At 40.4% G+C, this 22,170-nt stretch overlaps 2 protein-coding genes across 4 annotated transcripts; one reads left to right on the top strand and one right to left on the bottom strand.

Annotated features, from left to right (window-relative positions):
- The first annotated feature begins 2,540 nt into the window (after positions 1-2,540).
- On the top strand, positions 2,541-5,814 carry LOC116056072 (early growth response protein 1-like). Of its 2 annotated transcripts, XM_036009057.1 has the most exons (3): positions 2,541-3,454; positions 4,060-4,253; positions 4,287-5,814. In XM_036009057.1, exons 1-3 carry the CDS (start codon positions 3,238-3,240, stop codon positions 5,316-5,318), a joined length of 1,443 nt encoding a protein of 480 aa, XP_035864950.1. In that variant the 5' UTR covers positions 2,541-3,237; the 3' UTR covers positions 5,319-5,814. The 2 variants fall into 2 exon arrangements, with proteins under 2 accessions (XP_035864950.1, XP_035864948.1); XM_036009055.1 differs by having other exon boundaries at positions 2,545-3,454; positions 4,060-5,814.
- Positions 5,815-12,808: 6,994 nt separating this feature from the next.
- Positions 12,809-21,792, bottom strand: LOC116056064 (heterogeneous nuclear ribonucleoprotein A/B-like). 2 transcript variants are annotated; one of them, XM_031308198.2, is made up of 9 exons: positions 21,659-21,792; positions 20,235-20,491; positions 19,649-19,817; positions 19,051-19,209; positions 17,730-17,861; positions 16,247-16,364; positions 15,520-15,657; positions 14,266-14,356; positions 12,809-13,754 (listed from the first exon to the last, which is right to left on the bottom strand). In XM_031308198.2, exons 2-8 carry the CDS (start codon positions 20,465-20,467, stop codon positions 14,286-14,288), a joined length of 1,020 nt encoding a protein of 339 aa, XP_031164058.1. In that variant the 5' UTR covers positions 20,468-20,491; positions 21,659-21,792; the 3' UTR covers positions 12,809-13,754; positions 14,266-14,285. The 2 variants fall into 2 exon arrangements, with proteins under 2 accessions (XP_031164058.1, XP_031164059.1); XM_031308199.2 differs by lacking the exon at positions 14,266-14,356.
- Positions 21,793-22,170: the final 378 nt, after the last annotated feature.

Below are 22,170 nucleotides of genomic sequence, written 5' to 3'. Positions count from 1 at the left end.
CTCAACCAAGCGGCTGGTGCTGGGCCACCGAGCTGGCCCCCCAGGATGTCTATCAAGCAGCGCTTAACACTCTCCACACCCGGCGTGACTCCAGACCGCTTGGGAGCCTTAAAACGGCCACTTGTCAGTCGCTGCTGATGACGAGGCTGGTAGTTGACCCGCTCCTTATCGCCTTCAGGGAGAGCTGTCCACAGCTGGATGACCTGGGTCACCTGCAGCTCAGTGAGGTAAGACGCCTCATGGAGACCCACCAGGTAAGCAGCGAGATCCTGGACCTTGTCCCACCCAGCGACCCCATCCGGTCCAATAACTGCTCCCTAATGAATCGATTTATTAATAGTAATAAATGGGAAATAAAATGTCATTGAGATTGGATTGAAATAGCCGTTAAAGTGTCTTACCTGAGCCTCGTTGGACAGATTGTTTTCCCTCTCCAGTGCAGCCTCAGAGGTGTCAGGCAGCACTGACTGAAGGGGCAGTGGCAGGATGTTGTCCTCCATCACGTGACGTGGACGGCAAATCAGCAGGTGATGCAGGGGCCTCCCTATTAAATGAAAGCTATACACAGACATGTAAATCGATTATATGCTGTCATAGTTTAGTGCACGATTTTTCAATAGCACCTAGCTAACTACCTCATCAAAACAGATGGACGTAGGCTTGGCAAGCTAACGGATCATAGTGATGCTAACGTTGGCAACATATCAACATTACTACCCAGAAACGGTACATTATCACATCAAAACGAGAAAATAGCAAAAATAAGCTGATGTTCATCCATTAGTTGACATCTAATTGAGCCAAATGTGTCTGATACACAAACGTCTTCAAACTGTCATCATTCAGATGAATGGATTTAGCGATACTGGCTGCTAATGCTATCGAACAATAACATTACCGTTTGCAAGCTATCTGCAATGGCAACACCTAGGGATGTAGCAGAAAATGTGTCAGATAGTGGTACATCACGTCTAAAAAAAAGCCTATCTTACCTTATGATTGATAAATGGATGAAAACCATGAAAACACCAACGCGACTGGCCAGTACCCGGTCGCTACAAAGACTTTTCAGCGTGAAAACCGAACGCTGAAAAGTAAGCCACAGGGGAGAAACGCGATTGGCTAATGTGGGCTTCACTTACTTTAGCAAAGTAGACGGGAAGCGAGAGGTAGCGGGATCGATTCCCGCATCCTCCAGCTTTTCTTTTTACCGAAACACCACCGTACTTGTCTGGAAAATAACGTTTTTATGCAGTTGTTCAAACATTTTTTTAAATTATTTTAACCACCGTGATTACAGCGCTCGTCATTGTTGAGCCCAACGTTTTTATGTGAGTTTAACTGATGACTCAGATAGTTTGAGTGAGTGAGTGTAGGATGTCAGTGAACGTATCAACATTTATACCACTTGGCATTCATTCATTAACGAGAAAACAATCTGGGACACATTCTTGAGCAGAGAAAATATGCACAACAATTACAGAGAAGCATGCTCATAAATATGTAGACTATAAAAAGAAAATCATGCAAGTAAAAATGAGAATCTTAAACATAGTGCAGAAGTTAAAATATAGAAAACAAATACAACATAGGCTATTTAATATATAAGCCTATATACAATTAACATATTCATATATAAAATAGAATCATATAGATTTGTGGGACATGTACAGTAGACTAAATGCAAAGTGAACAAATTGTAACGTAAACAGAAATAAATGTAGTGTAGTCACTAATCAAAGCAAAAAAAAAATGTTTAGATTTCTGAATTACTTCTAGGTCTGTATTTATCATCCAGCAGGGGGCGATGTTGCTGCTCAATTTTACTGCACTAAATGCAATCTTACCTGTTTTTATAGATTGTTACAAACAAAGTTGTTAGAAAAAATATGTAACACAGATTAAAACTGTTTCCTGTTCTCAAACCCCTTCACATACTGGTGTCTGAAAAGAAAATAGTGTAACAACAAGCTGCTGTATTTTTCAACACGGTATCAAATCAGAAGTTCAAACCAACAGTCTATGGTTCAAACCTGCAGACGAGATGTTTGATAATGAAATGCAAAACTATAAATAAGACAGGACGTAATGTTTAAGCCCCACGTTCACTGCATGTCAATTATAGCCTACTCTGTTGCAAGTAAAAGAAAGAAATACTACGCTGTAAAAAATACTTTGTTACAAAAGCATTGAAAATTGTACATAGCCTACATAAAATGATGTAAGTAGGCTATAATCAGGAAATTGTAGGCTACGTAAAGTATCAAAAGTAAAAGTACACAAAGCAAACAAATGTCCCCTGTGACTGTTATACTTTTATATCATAAATTCTTACTAAGTATTAATACTTGTGCACTTTTATTGCTTTCCTACTTGTAGTAGGGTACTTTTGATAGCCTATAGGCCTATAGGCCTACTTAAAATGTTTTTTTTGTGTGTTAAATGTGCAGTGCAGCTGCATGTTATTAATTTATGTGTTTTGCAGGAGTTGAACTGCAGGACGGAACGAGCCTCCACTATGGGGCCTCCAACCGCTCTCAGATAAGCAGGCGGACAGGAAGACACCCAAATAAGGCTCGAGGAAATGATGACGCCGCTGGACGAGCTCCATGTGACGTAGAGCCTTAAAAAAACTGATCCGAGCTGTAACATGTCTCCGGGTTTCCGGCCATGGCGGCTGGCTGTGCTCCATATGCGCCGTCTACAGGCTGCAATCCGACTAAAGACAACAGCCACCGACCCAGATTGAAGTCTGGACTCTACCGGCTCTTTCACGCTCCAAAACCCGTAGCACAACGAGCTCAGACTCAGCGGAGCGTCCGTGTGCACCCCGGTCTGCACGCTCACCGCTATGACCAAATATGGGCTTCCTCCGTGCCATATTTAGGGATGTACGTCACGCAGGAGTCTTTATAAAGCCGGGAATCCTCATTGAAGAAACTGACAGACTCAAGTTCAAGTTGTCACCAGCAACACATTAAAACACCAACCGGAAACAAACATTTAGGCTTATGCTATTTACGCTTCCTGATGACTCATCACAAAGATCCGAAAATAATCTTTTAAAATATCTTTTCTACGCGGGACCCCGGAGCTGACGACCCAGGCTTCCAACGCCCTCAGCAGTGCAGCGTCAGCCTGGTCAGAGCGCCTCTCCGCCGGCTACAGGAGCGGAGACAAGCTCGGTCTCCCCCACGCAGGAACGGCACGCTGCTTCTCACTTCCTCGTCCAGAAAGATGGCAGCGACCAAAGCAGAGCTGCTCCTGTCTGCTATGCAGATGTCCGACCCTCTGGCCGGCCTCCTGCCGCCTCTCTCTCCGCTGGACGGTTACTACTCGAATCTGGAGGAGCTGCAGATGCTGCTGCGGAACGCCGCGGCCGGAGGCTCGCTGCTGGCCGCGTCGGCAGCGGAGGGAGCCGAGCTGCTGAGCGGGGAGCTCGGGGAGTACGGAGGTGAGGAGCGGGCAGTAGTGGAGGTGCAGGTGGTGGTGGGCTGTTTAGTAGGATGTTTAGAGGAGGAGAGAAGTGTCGTCAAAGGGGAATACAACTCATTAAGTAGACTACACACCCTTAAACGTTTCATGTGCAAGTAAAATATACCCAAATAAGTCACTTTAATGATTAAAATATCACTTTTAATCATGAATCCAGCAGTGTAAAAGTGAAGTCCTGTCTATTATTGTGCTGGTGAAGTCATGATTAATTAAGATAATGAGGTTGATTTAAGTTTCCCCCCTCAATGACTGCAAAGTAGGCTAAAACCATGGGCGTAAATTGAGGTGATGAGGGGTGGGGGGGGGGGTGGTGGCAATAAACATAGCCTACTTTTATAATAGCAATTATTGAAGGGGACACAAATAATACATACAAAATTATAAAATCTGAAGTTGAGACTTAATTAGATGTCAGGTTCAAATATTTGTGTCAGTAAGAATCAGAGCAGCCAATCAGAGCAGAGCAAACTTCTCTCTCAGGTGTTGTCCAGCAGCTAATTAGTTGTTTCCTGTTGCAGTGATTTGTCCCTGACCTGCAGTTCTTCTTCTCTGTTTCTGTCTCAGACTCTCTGAAGGACCTGGACCTGCAGAGTCTGCCCCCACTCACCCCCCGCCTCCCCCCTCTGGCCTACAGTGGTCGCTTCACCTTCGAGCCCTCCTCCAGCAGTAGCAGCCTGTGGGCGGAGCCTCTCCTCAGTCTGTTCACGGGGTTGGTCAGCGTTGGGGCTCCTCCCCCCGCCTGCAGCATCCCTTCCTCTTCATCACCACCATCATCATCATCATCATCATCATCATCATCATCATCATCGTCATCATCGCTGTCCCAGCCGAGCTTAAGCTCCGTCCAGATCAGCTGTGGCTCCGGTGACGTCACGTCAGTCTTCTCTGCGACGCCGACGTACACTTCTGACCTCAGCTCTGACCTCCACCTCCCCCCTACTGACTCCCAGCCCCTTGCCTTCCAGCCGCAAGGCCCCCCTCCTGCCTACCCTACCTCCAGGCTTGGCTTCCAGCCGTCCTCCCTCGTGGTGCCGATGCTCCCAGACTACCTCCTGTCGCAGCAGCAGGACGGCGAGCTCGGCCTGATCCAGGACCAGAAGCCGTTGCTGTCGCAGAACCTGAACCCGCTCACGCCGCTCTCCACCATCAAAGCCTTCTCCTCGCAGATCCAGACACAATCTCAATGCCCAGCCTTCCAGGTCCAGCCCACTAAACCCAGCCGGATCAGGAAGTCCCCCACAAGCCGGCCGTGCAAGACGCCGCCACATGAACGCCCGTACGTCTGCCCCGCCGACGGCTGCGACCGCCGCTTCTCCCGCTCCGACGAGCTGACGCGTCACGTGCGTGTGCACACAGGCCAGAGGCCGTTCCAGTGCCGCATCTGCATGCGCAGCTTCAGCCGCAGCGACCACCTGACGACGCACATCCGCACGCACACTGGCGAGAAGCCCTTCGCCTGCACCGAGTGCGGACGCAAGTTCGCCCGCAGCGACGAGCGCAAGAGGCACGCCAAGATCCACCAGAGGCAGCGGGAACGCAAGATTGACAGGAATTCCTCCTCCTCTGCTCCCATCCCCATCACCACGCCTACTCCCACCTCCTCCCCCTGCTCCTCCTACTCCTCCCCCGCTCACAGTTCCCCCTCCCCCGCTGCCTCAATCTTCTCCACCTCCTCCTTCTCCTCCTGCTTCACCTCCTCATCATCACTGTCACACGCCTGTGCCTCCTCAATGTCCCCGCACCTCTATTCCTCCTCTTGCTCCTCTCCGATGGGAAGTCCTCAGTCGGAGCTCCCCTCCCCCCATGGCTCCAACATCTGCTGACAGAAAGGGAGTCCACCTGCCCCATCGTGACCTTTGACCTCAGACTTAAACTCTGCCTTTAACGAAAAACTGACATGTCTGACCGTCCACAGACCTCAAACTGTGCATTTCATTTTTGCGTTCATCCAGTGGTTACGAGGTCAAAGGTCATCATGCGTCTGTGAGATGTTGAGTTAAAAATGATGTGTTGGACATGAACTTAAACCTTCAGCAGAGAATACAAACTGAGTTTACAAAAAACTCTCAGGACCAAACTTCATAGGGAAAACTGCTGAGTTTAAGAGACTTCAAATTCCCTGAATGTATAGACACTGTCATTGATATATGACTGTATATATGAGTACTTTTGTAGTGTGCATAATGTTTACATCTAGTATTTACCTACTGAGTAGGTTCTGGGACGTTTGTATGTTTACATGCAGATCATTGTTTGATTTTATACTGAACGTGTTTCCTCTTTAAAGCAAAGAGTGACAAGAATAAAATGTCAAAATACTGTTGGTGCTTTTATTTCAGACTGATTAGTGTTGAGTTGTGGAGCTTACGATTGTAACACATGGTTTTCATCAGCAGATGTAGTTCATTTGTTTGCCGTGGTATTTTAGAGAACTTTTCAATATTATTTCATCATTTATGTGCGGTAACTCCATCTCCATCTGATGAAGACCGTATGATACAGTTGAAAGCTGTTGGCTTGATTTACCAGTGCCAGTTCAAGTTTAATACTGATACACAAATTATGTGAAATGTTTAATACAAGCAGCTGAACAGACTGTTGATTTAAATCAGGAACTATCAGATCAAACCAGACATAAAAAGTACAAAAAAAAAAAAAAATCCCCTCCAGAATTTTTTTTCTATATATATATATATATATATATATATATATATATATATATATATATATATATATATATATATAGATAGAGAGAGAGAGAGAGAGAGAGAGAGAGAGAGAGAGAGAGAGAGAGAGAGAGAGAGAGAGAGAGAGAGAGAGAGAGAGAGAGAGAGAGAGAGAGAGAGAGAGAGAGAGAGAGAGAGAGAGAGAGAGAGAGAGAGAGAGAGAGAGAGAGAGAGAGAGAGAGAGAGAGAGAGAGAGAGAGAGAGAGAGAGAAATTTAAAAAACATGCTGCTGTGGAAAATGAAACAATTTAGTTTTCTGGGAAAAAAATGGATGTCAAAGTCAGAGGTTTAAAGATGCATTCTGCACACACACTCCCTCTGTACTACTCTGTCATTTGTGTCAGCAGTTAATCCTGTGTGTGTGTGTGTGTGTGTGTGTGTGTGTGTGTGTGTGTGTGTGAGAGAGTGTGTTAAACAGCCAATGGGATCAGACTTTGTCACCGCCCAGCTCTTTACAGGAAGAACAACACAGCTTCAGCCCAAATAAGGTGTTTCCTGCCGCTACAGGACGTCCTGACAACCATATAAGGAGCTTCCTGTTGGCTGGCTGCACGCCAGTGTGTGCGTGCTGAAGTGAACCGAGCTGTGACTTTAGCCAAATAACTAGACGGACTGGGATGGCAGGTTGGACAGGAGTGTGTAGTACTTGAGCTGCAGAGTACAAAAACTACAAGTCCTGCATTCAAAAGTATGTGTTGATAGTTTCATTTATTTTTTGAACATTCTTTGTTTGTTGACATGGTGGCTCAGTGGTTAGCAAATGTTTCCACTACACCAACAAGTAGGCAGTGCAGACAGTGACCTTTGGTTCATTACCCAGTCAAGGCTTGTCCTTTTTGTGTGGAGTTTGCATGTTCTTCCAGACTTTCTTTGGCATTATATATTATGACTTTTTATTACTTTTTTCGACATATTATACTATGACCTTTTTATCACTTTTTTCCACATACTAAACTATGACTTTTTATCATTTTTTTCCACATACTAAACTATGACTTTTTATCACTTTTTTCGACATGCTATGCTATGACTATTTTCAATATGCTATACTGTGACTTTTTAATCACTTTTTTTGACATGCTATACTATGACTTTTTTTGACTAACTATACTTTGACTTTTTTATCAGTTTCTGGGATATACTATACTGTGACTTTTTGGACATACTATGTTATGACTTATCACTTTTTTTGACATACTATACCATGACTTTTTCCACATACTATACTATGACTTTTTTACGAAAATGTAAACTTTCTTTCAGGTCAGATAACTTAGGTGCTAAGCGAATGATTGGAAGCCACAAGGTTGAATGTTCAAATGTTATATGTTTGAGGAAGTTTTGAGGTCTGATATACTAAGTGAAAGAAACGAATATGCCAAAATCTTGAACTCTTCTGTCAGGTCAGATAGCTTAGAGTCATAAGAGAGTGATTGGAAGACAGAAGGTTGAGTGTTTGAATATTATATGTTTCATTAAGTTTTGAGGGCCAATATGCCTAGTGAAAGAGGCAAATGACAAAAACATCAACAGCTTAGGGTGATGAGAGAATGCTTGCAAGACAGAAGGTTCAGTTTTCTAATTCTGAATGGAGTAATGACTTTCAAGACCTACATTACAGTAATGAAAATTACAAATAGATGTAGCGAAAAGTGTCCCCTCTGTCAGTCTCTCTCATCACTTTTTTCGACATGCTATACTATGACTTTTTTCAACATACTATACTATTACTTTTCTTGACTTATTATACTTTGACTTTTTTATCACTTTCTGGGACATACTATACTGTAATTGTTTTGGACATACTATATTATGACTTATTTATCACTTTTTTCAACATACTATAGCATGTCTTTTTCGACATACTATACTATGACTTTTTTATGAAAACATAAACTTTTTGTCAGGTCAGATAGCTTAGAGTGATTAAATTATGATCGGAAGACAGAAGGTTGAATGTTCAAATCTTATATGTTTGAGGAAGTTTTGAGCTCCAATATACTAAGTGAAAGTCGCAAATGACAAAAACATAAACCTGCGTGTCAGGTCAGGTAGCTTAAGGTGATAAGAGAATGATTGGAAGGCAGAGAGTGGAGTGTTCAAATCCTGAATGGTGCAATTACTTTCAAGACATACATTACAGTAAAGGAGATTACAAATAGATGAAGTGAAAAGTTACCTTTCTGTCAGTCTCTCTCATCACCTTCTTCAACATGCTATACTATGACTATTTTATCACTTTTTTCGACATATGATACTATGACCTTTTTATCACTATTTTCAACATGCTATACTATTACTTTTTTATCACTATACTATACTATTAGTTTGAATTACTTTTTTCAACATAATATACAGTGCTATTAGTTTTAATGACTTTTTTTGACATACTATACTTTGACTTTTTTATCACTTTCTGGGACATACTATACTGTGACTTATTTGGACATACTAATTTATATTATGACTTTTTATCACTTTTTTTGACATACTATACCATGATTTTTCCACATACTACACTATGACTTTTTTATAGTCATAGTCAGGTGATCTCTGTCAGGTCAGATAGCTTAGGTGACCAAAATCATACACTCTTCTGTCAGATAGCTCATATTGATAAGAGAATGATTGGAAGACAGAAGGTTGAGTGTCAAATCTTATATGTTTGAGGAAGTTTTGAGGTCCAATATACTAAGTGAAAGAGACAAATATGCCAAAATCATGATCTCTTCTGTCAGGTCAGATAGCTTAGATTGATAAGAGGCTGATTGGAAGACAGAAGGTTGAGTGCTTGAATCATATATGTTTCATGGAGTCTTGAGGTCCAATATACTAAGTGAAAGAGGCAACGGACGAAAACATAAACTTGCGTGTCAAGTCAGGTAGTTTCGGTTGATAAGAGAACGATTTGAAGACAGAAGGTTGGGTGTTCTAATCCTGAATGCTCCAATTCCTTACAAGACCTATATTACAATAACGGAGATTACAAACAGATGTAGTGAAATGTTGCATTTCTGTCAGTCTCTCTCATCACTTTTTTCAACATACTATACTATGACTTTTTAATCTCTTTTTTCGACATGCTACACTATGACTTTTTTATTACTTTTTCGACATAATATACTATTAGTTAATGACTTTTTTCGACATACTATACTACTACTATTTTTGACATACTATACTATGACTTTTTATCACTTTTTTCGACATACTAGAGTATGACTTTTTATCACTTTTTTCGTCATACTATACTAGACATTTTCAACATACTATATTATGACTTTTTAATCACTTTTTCCGACATACTATACTATGACTTTTTTTGACTAACTATACTTTGACTTTTTTATCACTTTCTGGGACATACTATACTGTGACTTTTTTGGACATACTATATTATGACTTATTTTTCACTTTTTTCGACATACTAAACCATGATTTTTTTCGACATACTATAATATGATTTTTTTTACGAAAACGTAAACTTTCTATCAGGTCAGATAGCTTAGATGATGATTGGAAGACAGAAGGTTGAGTGTTTGAATCTTATACTTTCGAGGAAGTTTTGAGGTCCGATATACTAAGTGAAAGAGACGAATGACGAAAACGTGGTTCAAATCCTGAATGGTGCGGCTGTGACCTGAGCGGTGATAGAGCGGTCGCCTACCAATCGGAAGGTTGGTGGTTCGATCCCTAACCCTGCAGTCCCATGTCGAAGTGTCCTTGGGCAAGACACTGAACCCCAAATTGCTCATGATGCTGCGCCAACATGTGTGTGAATGTTTATCTGATGAGCAGGTGGCATCTTGCCCAGGCAGCCTCAGCCACAGTGTGTGACTGGTGAATGGTTCCTGTACTATGTTAAAGCGCTTTGAGTGGTCGTTAAGCGTAGAAAAGCGCTATATAAATACAGTCAATTTACTATTATTTCTTTTATTGACATACTATACTGACTTTTTTCAACATACTATACTATTACTTCTTATCACTTTTTTTCGACATACTATACTATAACTTCTGTTGATGTACTATACTATGACTTTTTTATCTCTTTTTTCAACATGCTAAACTATGAGAATTTTTGACATACTATACTATGACTTTTTTCAACATATACTATGACTTTTTTCAACATGCTATACTATGAGAATTTTCAACATTCTATACTATTACTTTTATCACTTTTTTCAACATACTATAATATGACTATTTTGGATATACTACATGACTTCTTTTTGACTTTTAGCGACATCATATAGTATGACCTTTTTATCCCTTTTTAAAAAATACTATACTATGACTTTTTTATCTCTTTTTTCACATACTATACAAAAATATCCTATGAAACGTTTAGGAATTGCAACCATCTTTATACAAAGTCTCCTCATTTCAAGGGCTCAAAAGTAATTGGACAAAAGAACTGTACCATATATAAAATGTTTTTTAGCTGTAACAATTCCAAATTTTGCTGTACAATTAATTGTCTCAGAAATAATTGTGATAAACAATATAATTGTCTCTTATAGTCAAATTAAAAAATATTAATTTATTTATTACTTTTTTTCAACAAATTAAAGTTTTGAATGAATTCCAGGATACATCTTTTGGTTATATATCACAGTTTTGTGACCCAGATAATGTAATAACACAAATACACAGCCTACGAAGTGAACTACGCCTCTTTATCATAAAACAGTTTTTATAACTGTATCCCCCTTCTCATTTTTGTTGCTATGAACTTGTTTAGGATCAAGTGCCAACAACTAACAATTGAAATAAAAATAAAAAATATATAGTCTGATCAATAATCACTTATATAATTACATTTTAGCATATCTTAACAAAATTAACAATTACCAGTCATACGGTTGCCGTTTACCAAAGCAACTGCGATTATTTAAAAGAATTGACAATTAGACAATTATGCAATAATTGTTACAGGCCTAATCCCTATACATTTCAGAATTCATCCAGCTGTTTCTGCCTTCTGTCACATCATCAATAAACACTAGTGACCCAGTGCCGCTGGAAGCCATGCATGCCCATGCCATCACACTTCCTCCACCATGTTTTACAGAAGATGTGGTGTGCTTTGGATCATGAGCCTTCTCCATACTTTCTTCTTCCTATCATTCTGGTACAGGTTGATCTTTGTTTCATCTGTCCAAAGAATGCTGTTCAAGAACTGGGCTGGCTTCTTTAGATGTCTTTTGGCAAAGTCTAATCTGGCCTTTCTATTTTTGATTAATGGTTTGCACTTTGTGGTGAACCTGTGTATTTGCTGTCGTGAAGTCTTCTCTTTATGGTAGACTTAGATACTGATACACCTACTTCCTGGAAAGTGTTCTTCACTTGGTGAATGTTGTGAAGGGGCTTTACTTTACCATGGAAAGGATCCTGCGATCATCCGCCACTGTTGTCTTCCGTGGACGTCCAGGCCTTCTTGAGTTCCTGAGCTCACCAGTGCGCTTTTTTTTCACAGGATGTACCAAACTGTTGATTTTGCCACTCCTAACATTTCCCCTATCTCTCTGATGGATTTCTTTTTTCAGCCTATGGATGGTCTGTTTCACTTCCATCGAGAGCTCCTTTGACCGCATGTTGTGGGTTCACAGCAAATACAACACCTGGAATCAACTCTAGACCTTTTACCAGCTTAACTGAAAATGGATTAACGAGGGAATAGCCCATGAAATAGCTTTTGAGTCAATCGTCCAATTACCTTTGGTCCCTTGAAAAACAGGCGGCTACATATTAAAGAGCTGTAATTCCTAAACCCTTCCTCCAATTTGGATGTGAATACCCTCAAATTAAAGCTGAGAGTCTGCATATTGATTATATAACTATCTTGAATATGTTTAGGTAAACAGCTAAAATAAAACTTGTCACTGTCCAAATATTTCTGGGCCTGACTGTACATGATCACCAAAAGCTGAAACCCCTGAATATAACCCAGGGCAGAGGAACCAGTTAGGATACTAATTTCTCTTCCTGACTTTAAACTGTACCAAAGTTAAAAATGCATGTATGGCCCACAGATGACTACTTATCTTGGTAGTCCTTACATTCAACAACCCTGAGGCCAAAATGTTTTCACCTCTTCACTTCTTGCTCCGAAGGAGAACTTAATGCTTTTCAGTCAGTACTATAGTCTAAAGAACTGAACAAGAAGCCAGATGGTGCCAATATTTGTACTGTATCTGCAGTCTTGGGAGTTTGAACCCTAATGATTTTGGTGATCGAACCACCCTTCAGACCAAAATTTCCACTTTTAAACAGAAATAATTTAAACTGGCATGACGTCTGAACACATCCATGCCAGCCAGGGGGACACGTCTTTAGAATTTGGCAAATCAATGTTCCTTTTAAGCATCACGAGATACAACCTAACAATTTGTCAGCATAATTCATCAAATTCAGGTACTAAACATTTCACCCTCACGGCTTCATACTTGTTTGGAGGACAGGAATAATTATCATGTACACTTTAGCCTGAAAACAGCGCGCATTTGAGCACCTGAACTTAAACGGTTTTCCATTACCCAAGACTAATATAAATTAACAGTAAGCATTAGAAATACACAATATATTACAAACTGAAATGTTTATTACTAATAAATTGCCAGAGACACTAGTTGAGGAGACTCCAGTGGCCTGAAGTCTGTCCAGAAAAAAAACTAAGCAAACATTTAACTTCAAAGCGGTTATTTCTATTAAAAAAACAAAAACAAAAAAACCCAGTGACACTTGACAAACGCAAACTAAACCAGCATAGAAACTTAAACAATTTGCTTAGGTAAAATGTATGTCAATTCATACCCACCTCCCCCCACCCCCTTTTACATCCCACACATCTGTATGCTTTTAGATGTTGATTCTTGGTGAATTCAGAACGTCCTGGAAGGATGAAGCTTGCAGCCAGTCGTTTCAGTTTTAAGGAATTATAGCTAAGGTTAAAATAATCTTGATACACTGAGAAGGGGGAAAAAATACCAAAGTGTGATCTGACGGAATGTGAAACATAATTCTTGAGTTACACTCAACATTGCTTCATTACAGATTATTGAATTGTGTGGCTACAAAAGACCAAGAGAAATCAATGTTGACAACTGAATTTGAATCCTAAACCCGGTGAACAACTTCATAATCTTCCACCCCAAAACCTGGAAGCACCAGAACCAAAAAAAAAATTACTGAAAACTGTTTATTTGTCAAAAAAGCTCCTTTACAGCGCCAAGATTTTCAACCTGTAAAGCCAGCAAACATGTAAAATACAAGCCTTACAATACATTAGAATCAAAACAGGTACCAAAAAGTACAGTAAAAATTACACTTCCATTGATGGAAATGTGGAAGGGGGAAGAAAACAAAAAGACACCAAAGGGGAAAGTAAAACCTAAAAATGATAGGATTTAAAAAAAAAAAAAAAAAAGAAGTTACATTTCAGATGTTTTCTGTACAAATGGTCGTCTGTCATAAAAGAGGTCGTGTCATGCCCAGTGTGTCCATCCAGCCGTCGGTCTCACTGGAGTCCTGAGGGACGACACAACTTGGTCACATTTTCTTCATTTCAGAAAACATTAAGACATAATAGATAAGCTGCACAAAGGGGTACTTTGTTGAGAAAATAGTTCTCTTAAAACATTTGGGGGAACTGAAGCGGTTATCTATGCTCTCTTCAAAGCCACCAGACTCCTTTGACAAAAACTGTAATTTTACCTCGCAGAACATCAGAGGTGCTAGGTCTACCGCTGCATCGATCGGTTAGTTTTGTGGTTAATTCCTAACTTTTAAAAACACCAAAGTCGCACAATAACAACTAACCGAGCAGGAAGAAGTCGCACAACAACAAACTAACTGAGCAGGAAACATCGAAGCTAAGCAACCTGGCGGTGTGCCGAACACCATCTACTGTAGGGTAATACACCGACTGTGGATAAGTACCTCATACAACTTCAAAAAACCCGAACCTTCCCTTTAACTGCCTGTGCTTATGGGCACTGTGGCAGGCTCTAAAAGAAGGGAAGTTATGGCCATGGCATACCTTGCACTACCACTTGATCATCAGTATGGCTTGTAGCTGGTCTGGTGTGCCCCCCGTCTTGGAGTTTTTCCGTAGCTGCCATTGCCCTGGTCTGTGGGGCAGAGAGGATAGACGAGTCAGATTCAGTCCCTCGGCATGCAGCAAAGACATAGCACTATTCAGTCTGCTCAGTGTTGAGGAATAATTAAAAACATAGGAGGTTGCTAGCTAGAAACAAAACAAGTCGCCTTGGCCGTCTACGAGAGAAAAATCGAGGGGTCTAGAGGAATTTGGTTCAACTGTTCATTCACGTCGGCTAGTACTGGCCACTTTTCATGCTTTCCGGAGACAAAGACGCATTATTGGAATATCCAGTAAGACTCCCAAAGAAAGACAACTCTAGAAATACATTCATTTGCTTTCTTTCAAACAATGTTTACATTGTCACAGAGTGACACGTGTGTGCTGAAGCAATTTGCTAAAGTCGTTTATCACTCTGTATTCCTGTTCACGTGCCAGATTGAGCCGAAGACAAGTTGAGACACTATGAAGAAACAACAGACAGTCTTAATGCAACAATAGCGTTAACATTAATCAGAGTATTTTAATCAAGCTAGTGATGCGCAGACATAATATTCGTACTTAAACCAATACTGATTAAGGCTGTGGGAACAAATTCCAGGAGTCGAACAGTTTTAAAAAAAAAACAAAAAACAAAAAAAAACTAATTCAGTGTTAAAATGACTATTCAAATGTGTATTTTTTATAATGTGTTCTCACCCTGCACGCCTTGGCCTACCCGCATATAAATAATGATTTTGTCACATCTGAACAATAAAGTTTGTGGGAGTAAGCAACACAAGGGGTTGTGATATCTTAGAACACGGAGCTACTCTAGAGAGACTGAGTAGTAGAGAAGAAGTGACAGGCTGCTAGGAATCAAAGATGAATGGGAAATACTTTAAAATTGACAGAGTCAAAATGCTTAGGTTACATTAATTAACTCGTTCTTGTGTGCATCGCATGTTATAGGAGCTCGGCTGGTGGCATTGTCATTGCATAGGCCTAAATAGTGTAGTAAAAAATAGGCTGAATTTGAGCATTCAATAATTAAATTTGAACAAAACTAAAATAACTTATTGAGGAAGATTGACAGCTCGTCCCTCCAACACACATTAGGTATCCATAGAGAAAATTTAGACTACCACAATATTAAAAATCCATGTAACCATGATCTACCCAAAAACTGACATGACAGCTTGTGTGTGTACTTACTGTAATCATATCCGGGACCATATCCATAGTAACCAGAAGTGTAGTCATAGTTGCCATAGCCGCCGTATCCACCATAGCCTTGGTTACCATATCCCTGGTAGTAGTTTCCATATCCTTGGTTCCAGCCCTGGCCCTGACCTGAGACACAAAGTGCAGAGAGTTCACACCCGGCAACAACTTTTCATACAATTATAACCACAAAATGCTGAAAATCATTTTCGAAGTTTGAGAGTTATGTTCAGGTTACTATAGTTTCTGTCAAATAAAAACTGTCGGTAAAAAAAGATATGCGAGACACTTTGGGATCAGAGTCTGCCAAAGGGCTGATACGGATACGTGCTGACGACCATCTACTGTAGGCAATATACTGAATATGGGCAAGTACCTCATACAGCCCTTCTTCAAAATATCAGAACTATACCTTTAAAAAGCCTACCTTGTCGGGTCAATGATAAAAGTATACATTTTTGAAGAAGCATTTAACGGACTCTTTTACAGATTTATGCAATGAGAACTGTCTTCTCATTTGTTACATTGTGCCATTACTATCCCATTTTTCTCTATGTCACACCAACCTTGAGGGCAAAGAGGCATTTTTATCAAGTTTCTCAATTAAATTTTGACATTGATTTTGCTCTCCAGCCAGTAAGATGTGCTTACAGAGTTTGGGGCAACCCATTCACTCCTCCTTTGCTAGATGAAACCAAGAAAGTTTTCCCTTCCTTACCTCCACGGCCCCTGCCTCCCCGGCCTCCATAACCACCGCCACCACCACCACCACCACGTCCCGTTCCGTACTGCTGCTGCTGGTACACCTCCTTTGGCTGGGCGATCTTCAGCTCACACTGTGGAGGGGACGCAAACACACACTTGTAATCCAACTACATTCCTGATATTTTGTCTAAATTAAGTTTAATTAAGTTAATCTGTGGTGAGATGAAGTTGCGAACCATGACACATCCCTCACCAAGAGATTACAGGTCGCGAGGGCTGGGTTTAAATTATTTTCCCTTCTCAATTTTCCGACTCATGAGCCAACATAAATTCAAAATATCCAGAGATTGATCTTTTAAGAGGCTGTAGCGAGCTCCATTTAAAAGCTAGAAGAGGACTGTGGCATCATATGAAACTAGACGACTAAGACATACATCGATACCAGCCAAGCTATGCCAGCTTGTCAGAAAGAGGGCTACATGACGCTGCAGTTAGGCTAAATGGCAAGGGAAAAACTGGCATGGTCATTTTCAGGATGTACAGTTTTAGGTATATACCATCTTGACACCACACCCTCTGCACTAAAGAACTCTGTAGCGTCATTGTGCGTCATCTAGAGCCCGACCGATATATCGGCGGGCCCATATCAGGCATTTTCCAAACCACCATCAGCATTTATAATGGACGATAAATGAATATTTAAAAAATTAAATAAAAACTGACGAAACACCCTTCAACCATGTTATGAGTGTTGGCATTGCATAGGTTTGTCCACCAGAGGGAAACAGATTTTTGTTGTTATTGTGTTTTTGTTCAAAGGACTTTAAGTTTCATATCTTAAGTTTGTATTTTTATACATTTTATTTACCAGAACTTTAAGATATTTAGATGTTCCTCTGTTCTGTTGTGACAATAAAACAAATAAGTTTATTTTTAAACTGCATTATCATATTATTTTAGTGAGGACTCGTAAATAACTACAAATAATGGTTAAGAGTTTCTGGATTTTTTTTTTTTTTTTTTTTTTTTTTAAATATACACGTATATCGGCCGATATATCGTAATATCGGATTTTTAAATCACCAAATGTTTGTATCGATATCGGCCTTAGAAATCCTTTATCGGTCGGGCTCTAGTCATCTGCAGTAGTGGGTTTATGTTTAAAGTACTTAACGCAACACCCTTGGGGTCAATTCTTAACGTAAACATATTTTTAATAATGCACCAGGTAAGATGGTTCCTGTAGAATTTACAGCATTAGTGGTCAGAATCTCATAACCAAGCAAAATTGGTATTGAAACTGAAACATACCCAATCAATATTGAAGAAATCTAAACCTTGCGAATTGAAACTGAATTGGGAAATCCCTGGATACCTAGCCCTACGAGTCACACTGCAGGGTCCTACACAAGGTAACTGGGACGGCATCGCAATGGATCAGAAACTTCCACGGTACCATCAACCACCCAACGCTGCCGAGATGAAAGTGTACGTACCCTGCCGCCCTGGATGTTGTGGTATTTCTTCTCCAGACACTTCTTGACACTGGCTTCTTCTTTGTATGTGATGAAGATGAAACCCCTCCTTTTCTTTGATTTGGGGTCGATGGGAAGCTCAATGGTTTCGATCTGGAAGGAGTGGAGATGCTTGTGTTAAAAGGGTTGATGCACATTCATGAAACTCAATGGCATCATGATAAACGTCATATTTTGATTTGGCAGATGTTTTCTACTGGTTGTCTTATTGGCAGACCAAACCCAGTCTGTACCAACCCGTAGGTCAAGTCTCCTCCGATAAGTCAACAATGACAAGCCCAACATCTATGATCAACATTTCAAAATTCGGGTCATTTTAAAATGAAAAAGAAAACAAAATAAACATTTAGTACAATTTTGTCAGTGCGAGTTAGAGAATTTGACAAAAAAAAAAAAAAAAAAAAATCCATTTGCGGTCCATTTATCATTTTGTTGGATTTAAGAGTTAAATATTTACTTATTTGTTGTTTTGTCAGAATTATACAGCTGAATAAGTAAGATTATGACATTAGTATCTTTATTAGGTACTACCCGCTAGTGCTTTTGCTTTGAAGGTACCACGCAGCCTGAGCCACCAGGTAAAGTTTACATATATGGGTGAGCAGGGATAGTACCAGGTAGACACCGGGCAGGGCTGAAGGGTTTCACCAGTGCCAAGAGACACCATTGTTCTTTTATTGCAATGTTTGCGTGCCAAAAACTGGAAGAAAAAAAATAAACCTAACAAAATGCAATCTTTTCCTAGACAATGAACATTTTTATTCCCTGCATAAGATTCATTCCTTCGGATTTTGAGTTTTGTTTAGTCCGAGGACAATCACACTACAGGAGCCATCACTAGCAGATAAACCTGAAACTTGGTTTCAACCAGGTCCTTGTTCATTAGTCAGTAGCTTAATTAGAAGCAAGCTCAAGGATTAGACCAATCAAACATGGTTGTGTGGTAGTCATAGTATTCAAATAGTACCCTTTTGCACTACTCCATCTGCACAAACTGCATATAGACGCTGTACTACACTCAGTATTTTTACTTGCACTACTGTATTGTACTGTGTTACTACCATACTACTTAGACATTACACAAACTATTGACTCAATATTAGACCCGTTTTTTTTTGGTAGATTCTTATTTTGTAGGTTTATATTTTGCGTATTTAATGTATAACTTAATGTTGTCTCGCATGTTTATGCTTTGTCTTGGCCAGGTCGTCGTTGCAAATGAGAATTTTGTATTTGAGCAATGCATATGTGCATTAATAATTGGACTACTAGTCAAACTGACCTCTCCGAAAGCCCCAAAATATTCCCTGATGGTGTCCTCAGTGGCCTCAGGGTTCAAACCCCCGACAAAGATCTTCTTGACGGGCTCCTTCTTCATGGCCATCGCCTTCTTGGGGTCGATTGGACGTCCGTCCAGTCTGTGTTCCTTCTGCTCGAGCACCTGAAGACACACGTGATCGTAGTTTGCATGGAGTGCTAAAACACGACAATGATTGATTGAAAGCCTGGAACTATCCACTTGCATTGTGGGACATCTCATGTAAACGTCTCTAGAAGTGACTGTAGAATGGCGTGGCAACATTTGAGGTACAGCCCAAGGAGTGAACCAAATTCTTTTGAGCAACATGACGACTTCATCTGTGGTCCACATTAACTGCATGCTCATCAAAATTGAATTTGACGTTAGTCACAAACTACTACCTTTTAGGTGCACACCAAGAATTAAATTACCGAAATAAAAACAAATAAATAGCAAAGATCGAGGTGTTATTCATGTTATGCTTCCACTCAGGCAGCATCATGTCACCATTGCCCTGATAATAGATCACCACTAGAGTGATGGTACATGTGAAAGCTGTCAGGTAATCAGAGTGACGCACCTTTTCCACGCTGGAGGAGTCTTTGAAGAGAACGAAGCCAAATCCTCTGGATCGGCCAGTGTTTGAGTCCATCTTGATGGTGCAGTCTGAAACCTCGCCGAACTTACTGAAGTAATCCTTTAGGTCCTTTTTACTCGTGTCCCAGCTGAGGCCGCCCACGAACATTTTACTGCAAACACATAGGGACACCTTGCCGTTTCTTACTTTATTTTTTATTTTACACCAGTTATTGCATGTGTAGCCTTAACCGATACAGAATACAAAGCGCCTTTTAATTTCAATAGAGTACATATCTCTCTGTGATCACCCAAATATTTGTCCTCTGCCCTTTCCTTTATTCCCCTCTGCACTCCTTCGGCATCCTTTGTCAGTTGCGTAGGAAATTCATGCACAAGTTGCCAGTAACAAGATTAACCGAAAAGACGGACTAGTTATACCTGTGCTGTACAATAATAAAATATGTGATAACCATACCACCTGCGATAAATAAAACCGATGTTTCATCCACAAGTGAATATGTATTTCTTGTTTCGTGACCTTAAGGTGCTCATGCAAAGAGTGTGATGGGTCTCAGGGGAACACTCACCCAGCATCCTCCTCTCCTTTGCTGGCGTCAATCTTGCCTCCATCTGCGCCACCTTCCACACCTTCTTGGCCTTCTAGACCTTCCTGGCCCTCCAGACCTTCCTGGCCCTCCTGGCTGTCCAGGCAATCCTCCTCTCCACCCATCAGCTCCTGCTCGGCTCCGTTTTGGTCGTCCTCTCCCTCGTTGCCGTTCTGGTCCGATGTCTCCATGAGGAGATTATCAGCGTCTGCCATTCTGATGGTGGGCTCTTGAAGAGACTGAGATAGGACAAGATAAATTTAGGATGATCCTGGAGATTGATGAAAACTAGGAACGGGGCAGGATCGCTTAAGGTCTATTAACAATTGCCTTGTGGGAAAATGGCTGGCAAGAAATATTATTTATTTATTTATTTATTTATATATATATATATATATATATATATATATATATATATATATATATATATATATATATATATATATCACATTGGATTGCCTTTGGGTTTTATACCAATGCACTTATATGTCCTTATATAAATAAATTTGCCCTGATCAAATCTTGCATAACACATTTTGGTAAATGCAAATGTTAATACATTCAAATGGCCTTAAGCATTTCAGTTTAAACAACATTTACAACATACCGTCTAGTATACTAGTCTCTTTGTCTTTATCTGGCCAATTAGCTTCATTTGCACCTTCAATACCGTTGTACTTATTGTCACCTTAACCTTATCCCTTTTATTTTTTTACATGACTTGTTTCAAGTATTGTTAAATGGCTGAGCTACTGGACACCCGATTTTCCCCAAAGGGATAAATAAAGTATCTGCTGAGCATGTTTCAGTGTTAAACACTAGCTAATGTTTCTTTATTTAATCTTGGTTTTAATTTGACCATATTGTATATTATATTGTAGTCAACCATCATCTTAACGTCAATATTTTAACAGTAAAGGGTGATATACACTGTTGCAGGTTTACAAGGAAACAAAAAGACTTCGTTGGCTAACAAAAAGGAGCAATAATCCAGCGTGAATCTCCATGCTCAGTGTTCAAGCGGACCGCGCTTTGCTCCGTTGCCGCTCGGGACAGAGTGCAGGCCCGGCTAGTAACGTTAGCCGAACCTGAATCAAATAACCAGTAAAGTCCGAGTAGGCGGAACAGTTAAAAACCAAATAATCGCATTCAGGCAGAATGGCTTAATTTCTACTACAGTTGATAAACGGCTCATCAATAAGCGCAATAACCGCGTTAACGTATTTAGCTAGCTAGCACCACTGCGGCTAACACACAGAGCTAGCTAGATTTACTGCTAACAAGGACACACATTACCGATGAAATCAGGCCGATAGCAAAGACCTCAATGAAATGAAATGCGGGGCAAAGCTAAACTCCCTCCAGTATATGTAAACTCAATAATATAAACAAAAAATCGTGCTTACTTTAAGGGGAAAATACCAGAGACGCCGACTCGCTGCTCAAAATGGACACTCCAAATTCGCCGCTAACTCGTGGCAACATATATACGACCGGATGTGAGGAGGAGCTGGGGGGACGTCGCAATGACAAAGTCTGTGATTGGACATTTACGAATAAAGACATTATGTGATTGGCTGATTGGCTGACGCAGCGATGACAGAGAGGAAACGGCAGCAAATGTCCCTCTCGTTTCCTATGCTTTCTTACTGCCCCGCGTTTGTTATTAAATTATATTTTATTCGATGCGCATGCGGTATTACAATGCTATGTGAACGACTAACCTATCTTTTGTGCCTTTATTTTGCTCGGCGAATAAAAAAATATGTCTCAAGTTCTCTTAATACATCCATGGTCTCAAGGAGCTTTAGAAATGAACAGTTCTTCACTGCAGGGTTTCATGCGCAGTTTCTATTTCGGTAACGGTAACAAAGAACAGGCACCCCACAGACACACTGATGAGGGGTATTTGATGATT

Source organism: Sander lucioperca, chromosome 13, assembly GCF_008315115.2.
Source record: "Sander lucioperca isolate FBNREF2018 chromosome 13, SLUC_FBN_1.2, whole genome shotgun sequence".
Lineage (NCBI taxonomy): Eukaryota > Metazoa > Chordata > Actinopteri > Perciformes > Percidae > Sander > Sander lucioperca.
Note: the sequence above shows the minus strand (reverse complement) of the source record. Positions and strands in the feature narration are given on the sequence as shown.

Excerpts from the sequence above, each read along its gene's own strand:
- LOC116056064 (XM_031308198.2), bottom strand. The coding sequence starts at position 20,467 with ATGGCAGACGCTGATAATCTCCTCATGGAGACATCGGACCAGAACGGC. Across the intron at positions 16,365-17,729 it reads ACAACATCCAGGGCGGCAGG|TGTGAGCTGAAGATCGCCCA; the intron begins GTACGTACACTT and ends TCCCCTCCACAG. Across the intron at positions 14,357-15,519 it reads TGGTCCCGGATATGATTACA|ACCAGGGCAATGGCAGCTAC; the intron begins GTAAGTACACAC and ends TCTGCCCCACAG.
- LOC116056072 (XM_036009055.1), top strand. The coding sequence starts at position 3,238 with ATGGCAGCGACCAAAGCAGAGCTGCTCCTGTCTGCTATGCAGATGTCC. Across the intron at positions 3,455-4,059 it reads GGAGCTCGGGGAGTACGGAG|ACTCTCTGAAGGACCTGGAC; the intron begins GTGAGGAGCGGG and ends TTTCTGTCTCAG.